This window comes from Colletotrichum fioriniae (genome assembly GCF_027942845.1).
Source record: "Colletotrichum fioriniae strain IMI 355084 chromosome Unknown scaffold_19, whole genome shotgun sequence".
Taxonomy (NCBI): Eukaryota; Fungi; Ascomycota; class Sordariomycetes; order Glomerellales; family Glomerellaceae; genus Colletotrichum; species Colletotrichum fioriniae.
Genome location: NW_027076855.1, coordinates 533,068 through 556,388, shown reverse-complemented (window position 1 = coordinate 556,388; position 23,321 = coordinate 533,068). Strand labels below are relative to the sequence as shown.

The window sequence follows — 23,321 nt, the reverse complement described above, 5'->3', positions numbered from 1 at the left end:
CGGACATCATTCACAAACATACCATGATCGACAAAGTGGTTCTCGAAGCCAACGGCGCTGAAAAGCTGTCAACGTTTTCTGTTTGGAGTAGAATGCAATGGGCTGCCAGCCGAGAGACAACTCGCGTTGAAGACACGGCTTATTGCCTTTTGGGCATCTTCGAGATCAATATGCCGCTTCTGTATGGAGAGGGCGAGCGGGCGTTCCGCCGTCTCCAAGAAGAAATTATCAGAACCATTGAAGATTACAGCTTGATCGCCTGGACGTCATACGATGCGTCACCCCAGCCACTCAGAATACACTCCTCGGCTCTCGCGTCACACCCAAGAGACTTCGGCACTATGAGATTAGATACGACTTGCGTTCCGAAAGCCGCAATTGAAAGGGACTTTGACAAGGACATGAGGGGAATCAGTGTACGAGAATCGCCTGGTCCACGATTGATCACGCTAGAAAAAGAGATGATGCTTAAGTGCATCAAGCCTTACTTTGGAGGCTACTATCGCAATATCAATCATCCGCAACTTCAGCCTGATTTCTCGCCGCCTACATTATCGCCGCGTGGTATCTCAATTACCATGTTCACGACCAGGGTACTGAACCCAGATCCAAATACTAGGCTTGCGTGGACTACTTTGTACATCCAACTACCAAAAGCGACATACTACCTCTGTATCAAGCTGTCAAACGAAGAAACTTATATGGACAGCGCAGCCAGGGCTTTTCGGCGCAATACAAATCGACTCTATTTGGTCCCCATCACGAGGATAAATACTTTTGAATCAACAACGTTCTATCTCCGCGCAACTCCAGAGTACTATGTCGAATTCCCGGGAGAGGCATGGAGCCCCGGGCCCGGAAGATCCCAGTTGCGATTTGATAGGCGGAATGAGACTGTATCTACGACCGTCCTGGCTACATACCCCAGTCTGAAAATGGAGATGAAAGGGGATGCGTATGCCTTCCAGACGGAGCCGCGGGAATTTGGAAGAGCGGCCGCACTTATGTGCGATCCAATTTGGGCTTTCGTGGTCGAAGTAAAAGAGTTGAGAGGATGTCGGCGAGTGCTACAGTTTGCAGTCTTGTATGGCAATGATTTAAGGGCAGAGTCATCCCATCAAAGGTGGCGCTGTAAAGTCACGCCAGCACCCTCAAACAACGACTCGTCCATCGGGTTTCAATCTTTCTTGTCTTATACTGAGGGAATTGTGTCTCTCCAACAAAGCTCGATTCGGCAATTCCCGTGGGGTATCGTTGGGGCGGTGGTGCATTGGGACAACAAGGAGAATCATAGCTTTGTTGATGTGATGATACCTCTAGAGAGTCAGCCTGAACAACCGTCTCAGGACTAAATCACAACGATGCGCGCACTTGACTTCAAATCGAAATTGGAGGGATTCATCAGAGGGAACATTACTAGACACATTGGGGGCGATGCATATTTTTCATGCCAGTCTGCAACTTTATAGATGATTTACGCATAAAGGTTTCATACTAGTACGTGATGCTATCTCCCCGTGGAAGACAGCTATCTGCCTACTTCTTCATTATTTCCCTCAAAGCGTCAACCTCGGCCTCCTTCCTCGCGAGTTGCAGCTTCAGTTTGTCACGCTCCTCCTCGACACTTTTAAGAGCAGTTTCTAGCTCCGCTATGCGATCACGGCCTTTCTGACGATATCTTCGAGCTGCGACGGTATTGCGTTGTCTTTTGATGGCATTGGCGTTATCTTCATCAATCGAATCGAGGTCAGTCATCGGAGATCCGTTGGCGTTGCGTTTGGCGCCAGATGTGGAGTGATCGCGGCGCCGAGGTTCGGGGGCTGGAGGCTGAGTGGGCAGAAGATCGGAAGTGTTGCTCCTTGTAGGAAAGCTCGAAGAGAAGACGGACTCGGGATTATCCGAGGTGATTGTAATGCTTTGCCGTGGGCTTCTATGAGCGCCTGTTTGAGATGGCCGAAAGTCTGAGACGAATGTTAGTAAGAAGATGACAAGGTGAGCCAATACCACTTCAACGTACCATGCGGCCCTGGTGATCGAGAAGGCTCGATACTACCAAGCAAACCCAGAAAGACATCTTCCCGGCCTGTGTCCAACGTCCCCAGCGCAGCGATGCTCTCATCTTGACTACTCGTTCGAGCCAGCTCATCGGATTCAAGTTGTGGATCGAGAGGGATCTGATAGTCTGGAAGCTGAGATCCGTCTCCTGACCCCGTTGTGATGCCCTGCCACCCAAACATGGGATCCAACGCCTGGGAAGGATCCCACCAGGTAAGCTCCCCAAGGCGGTTCCGGCTCCTTTGGCAGTTGTTCTCGGTAGAAAACTGGTCGAGTCCAGCTGCATGTAGGAAATACGGATGATTGTGGTGTTGCCATAGAGTCAGATTATTGGGCCTCTCTTTGAATGAGAGGCAGAAGTACTCTAACAAAAGATCTGTGTGAGTTGTGTCTGGAGACAATCAAGGGAAGCCAAGTCTCCCTGTACGATGTTGTTAAACGACGGCAAGTGGTAACGAGTAACCGAAGAGATTCGAATCAGAAAGGGAGTTGATTGAGTGGGGAACCGGCCAGCTAGATTAGGAGATGTGGATGAGTCGAGATGGCTCATAATGACGGTTCCTAGGAGCGGCCCTGAGATTGGTCCGTGTAGTGCCCGAGGACTTGTAGACGCCAACTAGTGTGGTATAGCTTCGGGGGTTAAAAACCAACATCCCGGTAATTGTACGAAGTCTGTGTAAACTGAAACCAAGTTTCGCAATTGGTGAACATGCATTTCAGTTTGGTACGGATGAACTTGTGGACGTTTTCGTGGTTATAGAATTAAGATTACGTGTATCTAGTAGGTTCATCTTGTTGAGTGTGGTAGTAAAAGTAGATAATGAAATGGGGATACCTGGCTGACGACAGATGTGCGCGACCTTCAACTGTCTTCGTTGCTGCACCATGCACGCCGCAACCCAGCGCTTAGAACCTATTGCCCTCAAGGGAACCCCTCTGGAGACCAATCATACCAGCCCATGTCAACCTCGTCAATGACGCCCCACTGCTCGATGAACTGCTTTTTCTTGTCCTCCAGACCTTCAGTGCAAAGAATCTCAAACACAGTTCTCCAGGCGCTGTTGACGGCGCCAATGATCCAAGCGTGACCCGAACTCAGCGCCTCGCCCGCGAAGTGCATGTGGCCATCAGCAGAAGGCCTCATCAACCACGGCAACGTGCTGCTGAACTGACCCGGGCCAAAGATGGCAAAGGCGCCGTTAGAGTAGGCCGATCCGTACCAGTCGTAGGCGTGGTATCCCTCAAATTGCGATAGGAGAAACTCGTGGGATACGCCATTGAGCTCTGCCAAGTTTCTGAGGGTCAAGTCGACCATGACGTCGATGCTCTCTGGTTGGTAAGGCGCCTGCTGCTTTTCGTTGTGCGGGTTCATGTATGAGCCTAATCTGGAGGCGTCTTGACCCCAGACGTAGCTGGCGATCATGGTTCCCGGGGCACCTGGGACATCGACGCCGTACGAGGGGTAGACACAGCGGCGGATGGGAAGGTCGGTAAAGGATTGACCACCCTTGAAAGGACCGGTGGCGAGGTTCTCCCACCTGCAATTAGCACATTAGTCGAAGCCCCGAGTCTGATACTATGGCCGAAAGTAGCTCACCAGCGAGTCTTGAACTTGAACCCAATCTTTGTCGAAGGATCGTAGCTGAGTACAAAGTTAGCTTGGGCTTTGACAACCTGGTTGATAGAGAAGGAAAGTGGACTTACTTGAGAGAGCGAATGGCATGGTTTTCGAAATAGTTAAGGTCTAGCTCGGTCATGTTGATAGCCTGGAGGGCACCCAGTGGAACAGTCGAGATGACATGGGCGTAGTCGTACTCTTTGGTGCCGTTGACGACAATCTTCAAGGAGCCATTGGCATTCTTCTTGATGTCGGAGACTCTATTGTGCAGAACGGGCTTGTTCTTCACAATGAGATTCATGCCCTTGGTCAACATGTCCATGCCACCATTGATCAGCGACCAGTTGTCAATGTCTGCGCTGTCAAAGATCCACTGCTCAAGGACGGCTTGAGACATGGAGTACATGTCGTAGTGACCTGTGGCGTCGTTGATGGTCTCCATCCAGTCGATCTCGGTGTTGGTAAAGCCCTGGTCCAAGAGGAACTCCCGAACTGTCATGGAATCATATTTCATGAGGAGGTTGAAACCTGTGTCAAAGTTGGCCGATAACGCTGTCGTCATGTTGCTGACTTGAGCCTTCCACACATTGTACGCAGACTGCGTATTAAAGGTTGAGTTGAAGACCGGAACGTCGTACCTAGCAGGGGAGGCAGAGCTAGGGTCTTGGAGAAGAGAGGTGACACCGTTAAAACGTCTGAACGTGTTGTCCGTTCTGAAAATGTAGTGCTTCTTGACAACCTGGTCGCGTTCGGCAACCCTTGCGTTGATGTAGGGGATCAGACTCCATGAGTCGTTCCCGATAATGCGGCTCATGTAAGGCATTGGAGGAAAACGCATGGCACCGACATCCTGTAGCGTCCGAGTCAGTTAGTTAAGCATGCTATATATGATGCATCCCGGCACCAACTCACGTAGTAATCATAATAGGCGGGGTCTGCAGGTGTCGACTTGTCCCAAGCCTCTTGATCGAAATGGTAGGTGTAGATTCTCCCGCCAATGCGTCCGGAAACTTCATGGATATCGTAGTCGATTCCAAGAGAGTCAAGGAGAATAGCAGCGTAGAGTCCGGCAGCTCCACCGCCAATAATGCCGACCTTCAGGGGAACATCCTTCGGCGTCGGTACTCTGCTATGGTTGCTGTAGCTTGATTCGTCCACGACCTTGCGGAAGAAAGCTGCGCGTGGATTCTTGGCGGCAAGCTCGCCATCGTTGCAGATGTTCCTTTCTTCGAGCTGGACTGGCTTGGATTCCGGGGCGGGTAAAGCAAATGTCTGTGCCAACAAAAGGGCGGTAACGAGCGTACGTGTGCTAAAGAGTGACATTTTTTTTCGGGCGGTAAAGACTGTGTGATAGCCGGCGCGGCTGATAGACGTGGAGCTGGCCTTTCCCTTGCTTGGTTACACAAGTGACACCGACGTTGATGGCGGCATCAACATCATCATATATGCCAATGGTCGCTAGTCCACATCTCGGTTGCATTGTTTACACCTGGACAAGATAGAACAGCATTTCAACGAAGCCTACAGAATGTCAACCTTGCTTTCCAGTGTCTTGGGCCATTTAAGACTTGCATATCTTTAAACTCAGGTCCGGCTGAGTTCCAGTCCTCATTCCTCTTTTCTGCCTCTTAATTTCGACACGTGGTTTGGACCCCTCTGCTCTGGAATGCGGCTCATGCTCAGGACGGTCTCCGCAAACACGCATTTCTTCCAAGCTGTTGGAGGCACAGGGCATGGGCTTCATTTCCTGGCATACCTCTGAGCAGTCGAGCTGAGAGGGCTGAGCATCACATATCTTCTAGCAGCTACATTAAATATCTTCCTTTCAGCTGGATTGTCAGAAAGGGTATAGCACCGCAGTTTTGATCCGGGCAGGTGGAATATGAAACACGAAGCAGGAATAACCTTCGAAATCAGTCTACATAGGTTTTAGCCCTTTTTCTTTGGGGGGGGGGGGGGACGCTCGTTGTTTCTCGGACAACGGAACCGCCTCACATTGAATCCCAATATTGAACGGCGCCTCAAAGGGTAAGAGATGTTTCCTTCGGCGAGAAAGTCCCCTGCCTTAGTCTTCAGTACCTAGAGTTGTGATTCTTCGAGTAAGGAATAGGAAATCAAAACACTGCTTTTGCGCCAGGTGGCTCTATAATCATTTTCGGATGTAAGGGCTAAATTAAGAGAGCGGTGAGATATTGTCGCTATGTAGATTGTGTACAGGTCATGTTGGTACTCATACTACTCTCAGGATAGCTTGCTGTTCTTTGATGTGTAATATGACCTCGTTACGGATGCATATCGTATCTGCTAGAAGCTCTCAATTGTAGTTTGCATATGTGTCCAGAAAGACTACCAGCATTGTTCCGGTATGGCATCGGTAAAGCGACTGGTTGAATTGCCAATCCAAAAATCCGTGTCCGCATCTGTCCCAAATCTTGCGGGGGCCTTTGGAATACCATGCTGCTATTGCCCAATAAACTTAGCGGCAAACCCAAGACATTTAGCTGCCGAGAGGAGGGTACGGTGCCGAGTCTAAATGGATCGCCTCATCACTCAGCAGCCGGAACCTTCTTTGTTAGTGTTGCACGCCATGCCACCACTGTTGTTCGGAAGCAAAATGAGTCCTGAAGCACTTTGTTCCCGAGAAGTTGCGGTGGGGGCACCGGGACATAGAGGGGTCAGGTCGGCGCCTTAGCAATGCCCGCTCGCCGGGAGGGGCCGTTACGCCAGACGGCAGAGACGCTGATTGATAATACTGAGTGCGAAACCGTGGTGGATCTTGCGTGCTGCACATACAATCGTGCGAGATCTCCAGTTATTGCGCGATAGCTCGGTGGAGGCGGGGTGAAGGTTAGAGACAGCTATCCACCAGCAAAGCATATAAGCAGGTTGCACCCAACCTCCAAGCATAAGGGCAGAATTCAAGTCACTCGCAGCTAACAAGATAAGAACCCTTAAACAATCCTCAACTCACCAATTCTTAAATTGCAATACATTCTTCAACCAAATTCAAGATTCTCAACATGTCTGTCATCAAGAAGGTCGCTGTTGTCGGAGTAAGTTCGCCTATCACTTCACTTAACGTTCCGATACTAAATTCGGTAGGGTTCCGGAAACCTTGGCCCCAGCATCGTCCGTGGCCTCATTGACGCTGGGTTCGAAGTCACAGCAGTCTCGAGAAAGGAGTCAAGCGCAACATTCCCCGCCGAGGCCACTGTCAAGAAGATCGACCTCTCCTCAGTCGAAGCTGTCACAGACGTTTTCAAGGGCCAGGACGCCGTCGTTTCTGTCGTTGGAAATGCTGGATTCGGAAGCCAAAAGACCCTCGCCGACGCTGCTGTTGCCTCTCAAGTTAAGCGCTTCATCCCATCAGAATTCGGAATCAACACCCGCAAGGCCCGCGGCTCTAAGATTGGCGGCATCTTGACCCCCAAGATTGAGTTTGTTGACTATTTGATTGAGCTTTCTGAGAAGAACAGCTCCTTCACATGGACTGGTATTTCCACTGGACCCTTCTTCGATTGGGTAAGCCAATAATCACCGTCTCCCATCCGTACATGTAATCAGCGTGCTAACCGAGTACAGGACTTCAGCGGTGGCCTTCTGGGCTTTGATGTTAAGAACAAGGCTATCAGAATCTTTGACTCTGGAAATGAGCCTGTTTCACCATCATCTCTTCCCTTTATAGGAAAGTCTGTTGCTGGCGTGCTCAAGAACACCGAAGCGACCGCCAACAAGTACATTGACGTTGCTTCATTCACGACCACTCAACGCGAGTTGCTCAAAATTGTTGAGGAGTTGACTGGCTCTACTTTTGCCGTCAGCAACGTTAAGACCGCCGACCTGGAGAAGATTGCGGATGAGAAGCTGTCCAAGGGGGACTTCAGCGCGTTTATCGACTTGCTACAGCAGTACAGCTTTGCTGATGGCAACGACAACGCCACGAAGGACAACGCGGCGGTGAAGCTGCTGGGTCTGCAGGAGGAAGATATCAAGGCTGAGACCAAGAAGGCTCTGGCCGCGTGGAAGTAAAGATTTATGAATGACGAAATCAAACATATATTAATACAATAGAGGCCATCGCCCTATCAAACCAACTTGTCTTGCTCGTACCAATTGCGCTGTTGCAGAAGTTTGAACATTGACTCTGTGAGGCATGAAAACTCTAATGATAGGACTATAAGAAGCGGCGATATATCGAGCGCCGCGTCGCCGTAGGAACTGATTCTCAACATCCATCAGAGAGAGTGTGACAGTACTTAGGCACTATAAGAACCTAGAACAGCGTGAGGCGCTACGGAAAGTTCAATCGACGTAGATAAGCAAAGTCTGAGACCGCCCATCCGTTCCACATGCGATTCTCAACGACTTTTCGTCTGATGGCAATGCAGCCGAAGCCGCAGATAAACTCATGCCGTTGCCACCTCAATTATTCGCTGGCCAAACGGCGCTTCCTTTTCGGGAAGGGCCCATCCCAGGCTCCGTCTAAACTCTGTTAAGAAGCTTGCACATATTTATGATTTCTCAACTTTGTCGTGTGTCCGCGAGGGGTGTGCTTGCGTGCATCATTAAGTTCGCTTGCTCCGCAAACTCTTCAACGTCATGATTGTTAGCGATGGGGCGTTACTTTCTCGGTATCCCACTTGCACTGATGCACTCGTAAACTCGCCCAGCGCTATTTCATCACCGACAACATCTTGCGAACATGCCTATCGAGATTCGGACGGCGCTGGAGAGCGATCTTAAGCGATGTGCAGAGGTTGGGCATGTAGCTTTTGGCAAAAGCCCCTTCACTAAAATCATGTTCCCCGGTTACGTCCCGAAAGATGGGTTCTTGGGGCTTCGTACAAACGACTTGATCAGGCAGCTTCGAGATGACCCGACCGTTCGAATTTTCGTGGCAGTAGACACGGAACGAAGAGGCGATGGCGCAATCGTTGGGTTCGCCAAATGGCATGTCTACGAACATGGCATGCCTTTGAGCAAAGGAAAGCTGCATTCCTGGGGAAGCAGTTGTAACGAGGAGGCTTGCAGCTTGGTGTTCGGGGGTGTGGGATTAATGAGAGACCGCCTAATGGCCTACAAGCCGTGCATTTGTGAGTTGTCTTCCCAGATCTTGTGGTCTGAGGAGTGCTTGCTTTTCTAACATTAAGTAATGGCAGACCTTCATATTTTAGTGACAGAACCCCAGTATCAACATCGCGGCGTGGGGCAACACCTCCTCGCTTTCGGGATCCAGGAATCGCTTCGACTGGAAGTTCCGATATATCTTGAGGCAACAGAAGCTGGCCACTCTCTTTACCAAAAAGTTGGTTTTGACGATATCGAAGTACACCGCGCTGACTTGACCAAGTTTGGGGAACACCGGCCTCATATGATCTGGGGAATGATCCGAGAGCCATACTCCTGGTTTCCTTGAATTACTTGCACGTTTGGAAGTTCACCCATTGTACATCGAGAATAAAGTAATGTAGAAGATGTGGAATGAAACGAAATCTATTGCAAACAACTATCTATGTTATAACGCCATGCTATGCTACCATTTTCCCATCCCGTCTCGTGCCATGCAATGCTCCATGATCAACACCGGTGAATCCAAACGTTACTCTTCGCTTAAGAGGTGTAACCCGCAGCACGGTCAGCAGCAGTAGCCTGCGCCATCTTCTCTGTTCCCACAGAAACAGTGGGGATCCAGCCTTGAGGGCTCACATCAGTGCCAGTAGTAGCGATGCTGTCACCGGTAGAGTTGACACCAATGGTAATGTAGCCAACCAGGCCGTCCTCAACGCTGTCTCCGAGAAGAGAGACACTGATGAAGGGGCTGTAGCCGTCCTCGCTAGCGCTGGAAAGGACAGAGTCCTCGGCATTGGTGGTGCGGTTCAGGGTCTCGAGGTGGGCAGAGTAGGGGCTGACGGCGTAGACCTGGGAAAGGAGGTCCTCCTCGAAGAAGAGCTGTCCAACGTGCTGAAGGGCGCTCTGGCTGAAACCAACGCCGTCGGAGGCATTGGCTTGAACAGCCACGTGAATGTGGGTAGATCGAGAAGTGTAGTAGCCGGGGAACTTGGTAAGGAACTCGATCATACCAGCCTCATCGGAGACCTGAATGCCGCGGAGGAAAGTTTCATCGTCGGTAGTGCCGTCAGATCGCTTGATCCAACCATCAAGCAATTCAGAAGTGTCGGGGTCAATGCCGGTGAAGGAAGCATATGAGCCAGTTGCATTGCAGGCCCAGATAGAGGCCGAGGCACCCTCAAGCGGCTCGCAGGTTTCGACATCAATGATTCCAATATCGAGGTAGAAGTCAATGCCGGACTGGGTTTCGCGGAGGTCGTGACGGACCAACTCGCCGTCCACACCGTAGGGACCAAAAATGGTCTCAGGTGCCAGGAGGCAGGTGTTGTTCTGGATGCTGGTGTATTGGAGGGTGTTGCGCTTGGACATGCCGTGGACGTTGGGAAGAATATCGCCATTCTCGACGCGGCGCTCATAGAGGCGCTGAGAGCGCTTGGCAATGATCTCGGCTTTGCGCTTCTCAATCGCGGCAGCGCACTTGTTGGTTGAGCGACCGGCAAGAGCTGCCTCTTTCTTTGCGTTCTCCTTGGTCAGCTTCTCGGGGTGAGCAATGACCTCGGTGGCGGCCAAAGAGAGGGCAGCAAGAGCGAGAGTAGTAAACTTCATCTTGTCGTATATGATGTATGTAAGTCAAAGCTAGAGTGTGGAGAGAGAGAGAGAGAGGGAAAGAGAGAGAACGAGAGAGATTTGGATGTAAGTGAGTGGAAAAGTTTGGAAAGTAGTCTTAGTAAAGGTCAGTATGAGGTCTTGTTACTGCTTCTGATGATTTAGAATCTCCTCCATTGCGGTAACAGCAGCTTTGTTTTATACATGTATCTTCACTCTGAAGTTCATGATTTTCTACTTACCCACAACTTGGCATCCCTTTTTGCATGAGCTCCCATTACGACTACTCTGCGCCTCGACTAGGCCGTCCCGATAGAGTGGATGTACGATGGAGACCTAGGATCCATATTCGTAATCCCTCGATTCTGGTTGAACAGGCTCATCTGGTCTACGGGATTTTGCACCCAACGTTCCAGGAATAGAGTGTGGTCCTAGCTTAGCATGAGAAAGCTACGTGACTTATCCGTACATCCCCGGGATTCAAAGGGGAGGAAGGCAAGTTTTCTGCCCGGAACGTGGGTGATGTTGCGCTCGGGAGGTGGGAGGACAGGCCCACAATACCCGCTTCGTCCGACTCAGCCTACCGGGGGCCGCCTGCCTACCCCTACTGACACCGAGGCTCTGGCCCGGATGATCCCACCGCACGTCCTGTTACTGACGCGTTTGCGTGTATGTCAACGTCTCTACGGACCTCGCGAGACCTCCCTGACCGGGTCTAGAAGAAAATGCCCCTCCCGCATAGAACATTAAAGGAGGCGCGGACGGGACGAACACGACGACTCATGAACTAAACATCCGATAGCTTACGTCGCATCCAGCCCCAAGGCTGACTTTAGGAACATGACAGCTTTTGCCGTGGTCCTAATTGGATATCTTTGTTTTTTGTCATCCGCCAGGTCAAGTCATGAAATAGGGGTCAACCGTGCCGATACACGTGTAATTATAATGTGCTGCTCGACAAAAAAAGAAAGAAAAAAAAAAGATTCAATGTGGCCATTCCGCATTCCGAGCTGATAGGGAAACAGCAAAACCGTTGCTTTTGCCGAAGAATACCTTCATTGAAAGATGTTCCTGATCTTGCGTTGTCTGACATACATGTAGAAAACTGCTTGGCCTCGTCTCAATGCGGACCCTACGAATCCATGGAAGTATTACTCAGTGAGGCAAGGGAGGTAGTTGATCCATACTATTAAAACTTCAGAATATTGTGACCCTCCGGTCGCTTCGGTCACTCCGCAATACCCACCTGTCGGGGTCCCCCGAAAATGAGAATCAAGTAGGAGATCGCTGATTATTAATCTCCCGTAGACTTATTGCCACAACTCATACACAATCGTGACGATATACTTGACACACTGTGGCCTACATTTAACAAAGTCACCCTAAGTATGGGCAATGTGGGCAATGTTCTAGATTCAGCGATTTTATAGCAACGATGAGAACTATCGACAATGGTGCGATTAAAACATTCAACCCCCGACGGTAGGTTTAGTTTTCATAGCTTCTCTGCATTATCTAGGCGGCTCGCAGGTAGCGAAATCCCACTAAAAGCAGATAAGGTGCATCAAATGCAAAATAACTTGGGGATGACGTGGCAAAAATACTATCTCAATTGACACTGACGCCAAACCCTTCCATCTCATGGATTGGAGGCAAACCGCGAAGTACCAAGTTTGAAGATGTATGAAGGGTAATGACTGCAATTTTATCTTGAGTGTAGTGGTCCCGGCATACCTGATTTATCACCCTATCCCGAACCCCTCCACGTACCGTTTCGGTTGCTCACACGGTAAGGATCATGAAACCTGGGCGGGCTCACCATCAGCTATGTATAGAGCCATGGCATATAATTATATCGATGCCGTTAGCTGACGAACATAGATCTGTTGGTCGATAATCGCACGAAGGCTGACAGTAAACGGGAAATGAACAGGAGCTTTTGGAGTGCAGTACTTGTGGAAGATACCTACATCAGAGGGAACTAACATCTCCTCAGCTGTGTCGTCAGCGCCGAAATTATTTCACTGCTGGCAAATTCAAGTCTAAAACGTAGAGCGTGATGTAGCGACTGAATTATGTAGCAAGAAGTGATACAGTAACATGAGCCTAGAAGCAGCTACCTGCGGCAATACATCTCGTTTGGGTCAGCCCAACAGTTTGCGAAACATCCAGTCACGTCGGAACACAGTGCTGGTCTAGGCCTAATTACCTGAGGTAGACAAGCAATCCGTCAAAAGATTGAAGAACCCATTTACTCGTTGATGAAGATTGACAATGGAATCTTGAAGTCCGAAAGCTTGCAGACATCTGTCTGCATGGTTTCAAGCTACAGGGATTAGGAAATGTTCCGAAACATCAAACACAAAGAGTTCATAGAAAATTGACACTGCCCGTTATGAAAGCTGGAAACAATGTTGTAATCCGCGTAATAAGTTGGAAAAAAATGAGACACCTCTTTATTCTGATTAATGCAACAAAAACTTTTACCACAAGAGTCCGAATTACTTCTACAGACGAAATAACGTGTCTTGTTAATCAAGATCTAGATATCCTCGAGAAAAGTCACATAGGGCTCGAAATTTTGGACAATCGCTCGGCCTTTTCGTAGGTCAAGTCTTGAGAAGTTTCCGTGGCCGATCAAAAGGACAATCACTAATTGTAGACTTCAAGCTCCGGTGGTCAACGATTGACAGCTCGATAGCCGTCGATATTTGTCAGATATAGGATACTCTGGAAGGTTTTCGTCTCAGTGACTAGCTCAAATTAGATGCCTCCGTAATAATGCAGGGTCTGATTCTCAAATGAATGGTCAGGAGCTTCAGCGATCTTCCGAGTTTCCTCAAAGATCTTGCAACATGGTCACCGAAGAGTCCCGACGAGTTCTTCAGATGAACATTACCCCTGTGCGATATTGACATCTTTGACACTATTTATATTGACTAAAGCAACTGTGCAAATCTCATCGGATATGTCCAAGGCAGTATGAGAAATAATCACCGAAAACTGATTTCAAATGGGGCTCCTCTTCCGATGTCGACTAACTTACAACTAATTCCAATTCAATTGAGCAATGGTGTCCAAGCGCTGGGATACAGATGTTGTCCCCGATCTATTCTTGATTCTCTTTGACTCCTTTTCCTTGTTCACTTGGAGAAAACAATTATGTCCCAGCTAAAAGCCATGATTCCATTGGTGTAAGAATTGAGTTGCTGAGAAGAGCTTTTGTTCTCGAGCTTTCTTTCGGACGCCCACTGGACAATTGATGGCTAGGAAGTTGTGCCTCGAACTCTTATTTCTTTCTTGAACGTACTCATTCAGGACGCGTCGACAACTGTATATCTAGGTCGGAAACCGACTCTGGAGTATGTTTGACCTAACTGCATCGTCGTCATATACCAGAAACAATCGCACAGAGGCCTCAATCAATCTTTTTCGTGAAAGTTCATCTCCATCATGTCGTCAAACCACCCCATTGCTCCATCGTCGATGTATTTCGAATCACTCCGAAGGACATTAACGGAAAACCCTAGCTTGTGGAACGGACTGACACTTGAATGCGCAATCTGCAGAGAGCCTATGAACCTTGTTGGAGACGGATTGCCTTCCTCAGAGAATATTGGTTCCGATGGAGTCAGTCGTTTGCATCAAATTCATGGCTATCAAAATTTTGCGAATCTGCACCCACGGTCACCCAAGGACGCCGTCGTCCTACCGTGCGCTCACATATTTTGCAAGGGTTGCTTGTTCATAGTCTGTTACTCAGATTACGGTCTCGCAGACTTCCTGCCCACTAATGTGTACCCAAGGCCCGATCCAGTATGTCCGGCTTGTCGAACTAAACTCGTCTTTCCAGATTGCGAATTCCGTTGTCGTTTTCCTGGCATACCATTCCCACGCTCGAGCGAAGCAATGAACATCTTCCCCCCAACACTTCAAGGTGGTATTACGCAGGGTTCACGTAGATGCAACTCATGCCGAATTATCGCAGCCTGGTATGACTTGCAGCACCGCGTTGACCGCGTGATGGAAGCCTCTATGCCTTATGACAATTGGGTCATTACTGTTATGCCTACTTGTGTTGCGGGTCAAGCCTGCTTATGCCGCACTGAGGTGTACTTGGAACGGACATTTGGAGAACGACTCGCTCAAACCGCACGCCATTTGCGCATCGATACTGGGTTATGGCCTTGGTCCGGGCCGCAGGCTTCTGATCAACTGAAATTTGTTCTGAGATGGCGTTCGTGAGATTGAAGGATAGATATATGTAGATAAAGCAGAAAGCTAGTCCTTTCATGTTTTCGCGATCTTTGCCTGCAGTCATAAGCTTGGTTCATTTCTCATCGAGGCAATTTTTCGCAAACGAACGAGTTCGATTTCAAGTGGGCATGCAATCACACCCTATCAGGGGATCCGCGGAGAAAAGCTGGTGTTGTTGAATATCAGCTTTATTCTAATTTAAAGAAGCGTTATGTTTGTTGTACGATGTGTGAGAAAATGAGCCTTCGTGTCTTTTCAACAGTGCTCCGGTGTTTGCACGACGATGATCCGACCGAAAGTCATAGCGCTTTTTTGGAGAGTCCGTATCCACTTTGTGAATCGAATAATAGTAATCAGTGAGCTGGATGCCTCACCGAGAACTGCACAAGGTTCATGTCGAGCAATATTGCACCGCATATCAACGCCTCATGCGCCAGTGGACCAAAGAGGGCAACATTGCCCAATTAGGTCCCACTGGTGGCCGTTTTCAAGCTTTGCGGCTTGCGCAACCGGGGATCGGAGGGGTTGTTGTGAAGCGAGAAATGGACGTATGACTGGCTGGTGACGTCTCCGTGTAAGCCACGCACGCCGATCTTAGTGTAAAAGAATCTCACTTTGCGGGGTTCCTCCGTGGGCGAGAGGAGATTTCTTGAGACCCGAGACTAACACAAATAGGTATTCGCAGGTAATCACTTATCAACGACCCTATTCACCCTATGATGGTTCACCAACAGGGTCCTCTGTTTCTCAAAATACCATTCAAAATACATTATACGAGGAGCTCAGCCACGACCGGCAGTCCCGACAAAGCGGTCTAGAGGGATGCTGGTGACACTGCGCGGTCGTATGTCCGAAAGCTTTGTTTGCTGCAGGGTTCGGGTGCGTACAGACGAGTAAGACCTGTGTAAGACCCAAGTCTTCGTCATGTTGGTCGTTCGTATTCCCGGAAGAGCATACTCGTGGTCAGGGTTGGCCGATGGGCGAAAGCAAACGCATGATCACGAAGATATGCCGGAAGATCAACGAATTCTGTGAAATGCATCAAGAAGTTCGGACGTGGTCAATATTGGTATAAATCTAGGTGAGGTGTCCTCTCCCACTATTCCGGTTCTCATCTCCTCATCATTCCAACCATCCTCAGCCCTCGGACCGTCCAAACTCCAATTACACCGACAAAAACAGACCTCAACGCTGCATACCCAAACTCTATTCCTCTTGAAGCTACATTCAAGACCCATTGCGCCCCTTCAAAAGAAGAAAAAAGGAATTCAACACCGTCTTCATCCGTCCCATCATGCAGTTCTCAACCATCATCGCAACCGCAGCGGCTCTGTTTCTCGGAGCCGAAGCCGGCGCCGTGCCGCGTCAAGACCCCCATATCACCGACTTCCGGATCTGGAGCGAACAGGGATGCGGAGCGGCCGGTAACCTCGGCGTCTGGACCATTACCAAGTCGCAAACGGACGTGTGCCAGACAACATTCAACGCACCGGATAATGTCGTTAAGGCTATTCGCCTCAGCAACCTTGCAGAGGGCTGTGAGAGTAAGACCCTGATCCCCCGTTTCTTATGAAGCAAATGACTAATTCTAGCCAAGTGACTGCATACCCTACCGCTGATTGTGGAGAGGGAGGTCGCCAAGTCGGCGTCCAGACTTGCGAGGAGTGGAGCGATGTCGCCGACAACTTCTTGAGCTTCAAGGTCATCTGCTCTTAGTTTTTCTCAAAACGTCTTCGAATTCTCGCATTTTCTGGAGTTTTTGATTTCTTCGATGATTCGGGATGTGTGAGAACGGTGCATAAATGCATGGGTCGGAGTTGAATGCAGACACAGCACAGTGGAACGCTCCTTTGGAATCACGACTCACAAGGACGTACGCCAACAACTAATCTTGGCATAATAATGGTAATACACTCCTTAGATGCTGCTTTACAAGTAATTGAACACGATCATCGATCGATAAATAAAATCCCGACGCGGTTGTCGTGTGAGGAATGGTGGTCGAACTCCTTTAGGTCTAGCGTACACATCTTCGTGGCCATCGACGAGCAGTCAAACGAGACATCTAACACAAATTCTCAGTGAAAATGAACAGACATTCGATGGAGTTGGCGTCTGGGTAAGGTTAATCTTCGGAGGAAAGCACATGGTTTCAATGGTGATGAACATGCTCTTGATGGTTCCCGAACGACCTAAGGTAGCTTACTCAGAAGTAGGGTATCGGCGATCACACTCGGATCAGGAGTGTCGTTATTTCAAATCGAAATTTCCATGAAGAATAGCTCCATGGTCCCTGGAAGCATAATTGTCATAGCTCGGACCCTCGAACGTGGAGACGGCTGTCAGTAGTTTGGCGCCTGTCCTAGAACGGGGTGAGTACTGAATGCATGATGTCAAGAAAGCCATGGTATCGGCACTAGCGGCACTTCATCGTCACTGTGCCTGGGTGCCCACCTCGAGCTACATATCTTCGAGGTTTCCCCGAACGCGATAGCAGCCTTCATCATTCGATTCTTTGGCCATTGAATCGAGTTCCCTCTCACTTTTTTCTATCACGGATTAGCAATCAATCGCAACAATGAGCCAACCAATTGGACTGACAACGATCCCCAGGCTACTGCGTAAGTGCTAGACTCTGATTCTTAGCCATAGATGGGTTGACTTAAAAACTAACTTGCATCTTCGTGTAGCTGTTACGGGCACATTCGCGCTACCATTCACAATCTACTACGCATTCCTTAGCCTTCGTGTCGTCAACGAGCGTCTGAAATCGAAGCAATACTTGGGCGACAACTCCTCAAAGCCTGGAGCAGACCCCGAATCATACAAGGCCAATGCACTTTACCTTGCCGGCCGATCGCATGTCAATTATATCGAAAACGTGCCGCTTGCTTTCATCCTCGCTTCACTGATCGAGGTCAATGGAGGCAACCGCAAGACCCTTAGCTGGCTGCTCGGTAGCTTCTTTGCCTTTCGTGTGCTGCATGCTGAGCTTGGGATTATGAAGCCCGAAGGCATGGGCAAGGGCAGACCCATCGGCTATTTCGGTAGCATCGGTGTTCTCGGTGCCTTGGCTGGCTATGGGGCCTTCTTGGTCAAGGGATACTGGGGATACTAATCCAACCTACCTTTCATCATATCGAAATTGTAGACGGCCTGAAGATAAGCAAGGACGAGAAGGGTGAAAAGCGAATAATTTTCCTCTGCAATGCTGCGAGGAGTGCCATTGTGCATGTCAGCTTTATCCATACTATCGTGGGCTCAAGCGAGATCGGTAGTCATTTAGAACCGGGAAATCAAGGATCTATGAATGTCCGCGTGTGTAGCCAAGTATCAAATTCAATTGGGTTTATCAGCTGGAGGCTTCAAGTCACTACCAGTCAGCATCGGTAATCAATTTTCCAGTACATTGTAGGGCATCGGTCGTCTCAACGATTAGTCAGGGTGCCAGGAGAGTTCATCGCAACTCTAAGAGCATCGCTTAAGAGCCTGCATAAGGTCGGTTCGCTATTTCCCCGCCTGCAAATCAATTACACGGTTCACATCGCTGGGCCTCACCCAAACCTTAACCGCAACAGGCTGGCATGATTCGCCATTTCATTAAAATATCCTTGAATGAACGGCAAAGACACATTCACGAAGCCCGATTAGTGTACTATCTCCTCCCGGATCTTGGCGCCGAGGATGGTCGGTTTCCCTGCGCTCTCCGCGAGTGATCGTACAATGATTCAGGTATTAAAGCCGTCAAAGATCGCTGTAAAATAGCACGACTGATTCTCGGAAGCTTTCTCGTACATATTCTGACCCATCTTGCCTACAATGCACTTCTCTAAGATTGCCCTGTTCTTCGCGCCCCTGATGGCCATGGCTAGCCCTGTCAAATTGGAAACAAGACAGGACAACACTTGCTGCTATCAAACCGAGGTGAGAAGTCAATACGATCCGTCGGACGCCAGCTCGCTAACGCTTACACTGCTCAGGATGTGAACGCCCTCGTCTTTGTGACCAAAGGCCAGTCATCACAGACTCTGGACACCCTCAACTGGTGCTATCTCCAGGTTGACCGGTATGCAGATCCTCTGAACGCCTCCATGTGTTGACTGTAACCTAATTCTCTGGTGCTAGCGACGCGACTGATCCAGACAATTGCGAGAAGGCGACGCGATTGTACTGGGCTGGGTACTGCCCCTCTGATGGTACAAAGGTTATCCCGTGTCCTTAGGTACCATAGTTCGTGGAGTTTGCGCCATGCAGACTACATGCCATACGGCGCATATAAGCAAGTAGTAGGCAGTTGATGAGGCCTATCGATGAAGTTATAAGTTTGATCATACCTTTGAAAAGTCCGATTACGTTCCAAGAACTTGGGGCCTCGATCTTCTAATGAACTCACTCCCCCAATCAGCCCTACACCAGAATGAAACTTGTCTCTGTTCGCGATTTAAGTACAAGGGCTCCGCCGGCCTTCGCTATCGCTACCAGTCTACCAGACCACCCGGGCGATTGATCTGGGGGGGGATAGCGTCAAGGCTAGGCTCAGCTCGGCTGACATGGCAGGGGACCATCCTACACGACCAAATGTTACCAGTCCTGATTGGCTAGTAAGACAAGCATCACCGTGGCTTGGGAAGCACGAGGACAATAACTCCGCCCCTCCTTCGATGTCAGCCTAAATGCTCACCGTAGGCCTCCCCGATAACAGCTCAACGCGCGCGGCGCAGCAACCGGGAGTATTTAGCTCCGCCGCGCAGCTTTCTACTTAAGCTTATGCGCGCCATTAGCCCCTGGTTTGTACTTGATTTCATCAATATCTCATCATCCGTACAAACCCAACCATCATACGCAAATTGACCACCCTCGTAAAGATTCTTCATCGACGATAAATCCCAAAATCTCACAACAAACCAAGACATCTTGCATCACATAATAAACACACCATGCGCAATCCATTCAAGCCAAGACAGGCGCCTTCTCAAAGCTGGGCGGGGAGACCGAGAGCCCTGTCAGCTGATGACCCAGTCTTCAAAGACCTCGACGAAGATGAACGAAAGGGGATTGAGAGCAACTCTACCAGCCAACAACAAAAGACGTCACAAGAATTAAACAGAGAGCCGCTGAAGCCTTCGGGATCGGATAGCGCCGTCTCTGTGGGAAGCGGATCAACTTCTCATCACAGCGTCAGCGCTGATATAGGTCAAGGCTATGCCGCAATCGCAGGAGCATTCTCTAGCACCGACCACTCAGGGCATTGAACTTGGAAGAAAGGATTGAATCCATCGAGAGGTTTTCGATCAATTCGCAAAACTTTAGACGAAAAATACGCTTCTTCGGATGCGCGGGAAACGGACGAGGGGGACGGGCAACTGATTTCATATTTTACGAGCGAAAGATACCCAAGACATTCTTTACCAGACAACAGATTGGACAACACGAAACAATCAGCAAGTGATGTACACCGACCGCGCTCCATCAGTCAAGTAGAACTGCCCACCCTTGTTGGCAACAGGAACGCAAGAACGGTCCTGATACGGGTTGACCGTGCTGACCGTTGCCTTTCCACTGCACCCGGCATTTGCCCAGAACTTGAGCTTGCAGACATTCCCGCCTCTGTTTGCGAAAACTGCACCGTAGACATTTCCTGAGAAATCTTGGCACCGGCCAGACGAGACGTCAAAATTGTTGGTGAAACTGCCAGCGCAACCACCATCGTGGAAGACACCGATAATGACAGTATCGCGCTTCTGCAGCGTGCCGGGTGTTGCGGCAGCTTGGGCTCCGAGGACCAAGACGAGGGCAGATATGGCTTGAGTGAGTTGGACCTGAGGTGGATGCAATTAGCATGCGAACTTTATCAAGATTTGCTTAGTACTCTGATGGATTTGCCATTGTGAATGCTGAGTCTGGTCCTCGACTAGGTGTTAAAGGATTGTGTAAGTCTCTGACCGCCAAGTTGATGTTGTTGTCTAGTAGTCGTGGCACTCACAGTCTTCTACTTGTAAGGCTATTTAGGTAGTTCTGAAGTAATTATATACATTTTTCTACTAGCACTTGAGCGGGAACATACGACTAGCAATGCCTAGACGAATCACTGGTCAAAAGTAATTCGCAGCAGAGCCTAAGAAGGCAGCAGCGGAGTTCCGCCCTTCACAGATCTAGATATCCATATTCTCGCCAATCCATGCAGGCAGTTAATATCATCTGCAACCAAAATAATTCTGAGACCCATAAGTTCATGGCCATGGCCCGACTAGGATATCTGTCTCGAGCAATTAAGCCGGCCAGTAATAACCGTAGAGTGTGGTGCTTACTCACACTCCCTTCGAGAAATGTTGCCTATGAGGCTGTTACTCAGCACCAATGCAGCAATGTAACATCAACTCTTCTAGATGCAACAGGTGCTATTTCATCAGCCGACCAAATTCATATACAGAGCAGTCATGTTAGAGTGCCTGGTGCCATGAGATAGATCCATTCATGTGAATGATCATTATTCGGGGGTTGGGGGTCGGGCATATCTTAGCCATCAGTATCAAAAGTGTAACATAAGGCGATGGCTCGTTGATTATACTGGGAACGGTTTCTAACTCTAAGAAGGGTCATTATCATTGCTTTACTTGCGCATAAGACTCTCTGGCATCTAGCCTACATCAACTTATTTCAACCTGCTTTGAGTTGCCCGGCAAAAGGACTGCGACCCCTGATCTTCTCCCCATAGATACATAGCAACCAAGGGACAAGCGAAAGAAGTAAACCAATGCCACCAAGCAGACTTCCCGCAACACCGTACCCAAGCTTCTGAAACATGACGTTGGTGAATAAAGGGAACACACCAGCGAGCAGGTTCCGGCACATGGACTGTGCTGCCAGAGCCGAGGAGGCATATCGGTGGTAGATGTCCGCCAGATAGTTGAAGACTGCGAGATAGATAGTGAAGATGCCAACAGTCACAGAGGTGATAGCGAGTGCGGGCGCGATCCAAGGAACGTCGGGGGACGAGCTCCAACCAAACCAAAACAGCCCGATCGGTAGGAAGAGTGACTCGACGCAGGCAGAGTAGAGTCTTCCTTCTGGCGTTGCCATCCGCTGAGGCATGAACTTCTTGAAGATCGGCTCCTGAAAGATTGTAATCACTGCTCCTATTACCGATCCAACAATGACTGAAGTGTAAATGCCTCCTACCTGGCTGTCGTTGAAGCCATACACGGAGCGGAACGCCAGACCAATACTGTTGAACTGCATGTACAGGATAGCCCATGCAAACGAGACCCAGGCAGAGAACCAAAAGACGACGGATTCAGTACAAAGGAGTTTGAGGGGGAAGGAGAAGCTCCGCCATATGATACTCATATCTAGCTCAGGGCCCTCAAAATGGGCGCGGAACTGGACACGAATAGGTTGCGACTGGCCTTCGCTCAGCTTCTCGGTGCCTTGTCGCAGTCCATTCTTGTCCCCAATCGGCGACGAGACCCGCTGGAGGTGAATGCTGTCGAAATGCTTGTTGAGGGCCACGCACTTCCGCTCAAGTACAACATTACTCCGCGTCTCGGCAAAAAAGAAGAATATGGCTAACGTCGTGGAACCGACAGTGATCATCTGCACGTAAAAGATCCATCTCCAATGAAGGTTGTCGACAATTATACCGCTGATCATGGGACCCAGCCCTGTTCCAATCATGATTGTTAAAGAGTAGAGGGCCATGGACGTGTTGCGATTCTCTTTATGGAATACGTCACCGATAACGCCCCCAGTCAGAGTCGCAAAGACCGAAGCCCCATTGCCCGTGATCAGACGAGAGACCAACATACCGGGGAACGACTGTGTCACCGCGCAGCCCAAGGTCCCCAGGAAGAAGACGGCCCCTGAGCCGACAAAGACCCAGTAGCGGCCATAGATCTCGCTGATCAGGGCTAGTATCATGGGCGCGAAGCCGAAGCCCAAGACGAATAAGGTGATGCCGAGATTGAATTCCGTGTTCGTGAGATGCCATTTCTCAATCAAGGGGGCAGCGGCCATGGCATATGCGCCGGCAGAGTAGGCGGCTAGGGTTGAGGCGAAGTAGGTCCCAAAGAGTACCGTGATCTTCTTCCCCAATGACCATGCGAATGGTGATTGGTATCTAGTATCGAGTGATGATGGGTAGTCCTCCTCGAGGAGGCCTTCGATACCGTTTGATTGCAAGCATTCCGAGAGCTGGAATGCTGGGTCTAGGGCCTCGATGTTGAGTGCAATATCAGTCGTATCTGTTATGGGTGTTGTTGACTCTCCGAGGGCAGTCGGGTTTGTTTTCTCCTTGACATGGTCGATGTTGGTAACCTCGGCTATGTTAGACCGTTCAATGTCAGAGTCGCCAGCCGAGACGCCTTCCAGAGGTAGAGGGACTTGGGCCATGGTTGAGTATGGCCGCATCCTAGGCCATCTGCGTCGATGACTGCGGTAATGACCATCGAGCAAGCCAAAGATCACGCTGTAGAAGACTCACTTCGTGCGTTACGACACAGCGGCGCCTTCGATCCATCGCCTCTGCCCTCAGCCTGTCGAGCCAAACAGCCGCCAAGTGATGCGGACGCGGAGACTTCTCCGCATGCCGCAATGCGTATCCGGTATCCGTCCACACCTTAGGGAGTCGTTTGCTGGTCAGGCTCCGATGATCGGAGGACCCTAGTCATTCCTCTGCGTCATTGTCCCCATCTGGTCAATCGGCTCTACAACTACGAAC

The 23,321-nt window shown here is 49.7% G+C and overlaps 5 protein-coding genes across 5 annotated transcripts; 2 read left to right on the top strand and 3 right to left on the bottom strand.

The window, feature by feature from the left end:
• Nucleotides 1-2,977: 2,977 nt before the first annotated feature.
• Nucleotides 2,978-4,996, bottom strand: N0V96_011885 (uncharacterized protein; the record flags this gene model as incomplete). Its single annotated transcript, XM_053192565.1, has 4 exons — nt 2,978-3,593; nt 3,653-3,697; nt 3,760-4,523; nt 4,586-4,996. 4 exons carry the CDS (start codon nt 4,994-4,996, stop codon nt 2,978-2,980), a joined length of 1,836 nt encoding a protein of 611 aa, XP_053049922.1.
• Nucleotides 4,997-6,693: 1,697 nt separating this feature from the next.
• N0V96_011884 (uncharacterized protein) lies at nt 6,694-7,702 on the top strand (the record flags this gene model as incomplete). Its single annotated transcript, XM_053192566.2, has 3 exons — nt 6,694-6,726; nt 6,776-7,195; nt 7,256-7,702. 3 exons carry the CDS (start codon nt 6,694-6,696, stop codon nt 7,700-7,702), a joined length of 900 nt encoding a protein of 299 aa, XP_053049923.1.
• A 1,581-nt stretch (nt 7,703-9,283) lies between these two features.
• Nucleotides 9,284-10,348, bottom strand: N0V96_011883 (uncharacterized protein; the record flags this gene model as incomplete). The annotated part of the gene is made up of 1 exon (XM_053192567.2): nt 9,284-10,348. The coding sequence occupies one exon, from the start codon at nt 10,346-10,348 to the stop codon at nt 9,284-9,286; it is 1,065 nt and encodes a 354-aa protein (XP_053049924.1).
• Nucleotides 10,349-15,899: 5,551 nt separating this feature from the next.
• Nucleotides 15,900-17,723, top strand: N0V96_011882 (uncharacterized protein; the record flags this gene model as incomplete). The annotated part of the gene is made up of 4 exons (XM_053192569.2): nt 15,900-16,149; nt 16,688-16,724; nt 17,219-17,226; nt 17,296-17,723. The coding sequence occupies 4 exons, from the start codon at nt 15,900-15,902 to the stop codon at nt 17,721-17,723; spliced, it is 723 nt and encodes a 240-aa protein (XP_053049926.2).
• Nucleotides 17,724-20,043: 2,320 nt separating this feature from the next.
• On the bottom strand, nt 20,044-22,993 carry N0V96_011881 (uncharacterized protein; the record flags this gene model as incomplete). Its single annotated transcript, XM_053192571.2, has 2 exons — nt 20,044-20,408; nt 21,358-22,993. The coding sequence occupies 2 exons, from the start codon at nt 22,991-22,993 to the stop codon at nt 20,044-20,046; spliced, it is 2,001 nt and encodes a 666-aa protein (XP_053049928.2).
• Nucleotides 22,994-23,321: the final 328 nt, after the last annotated feature.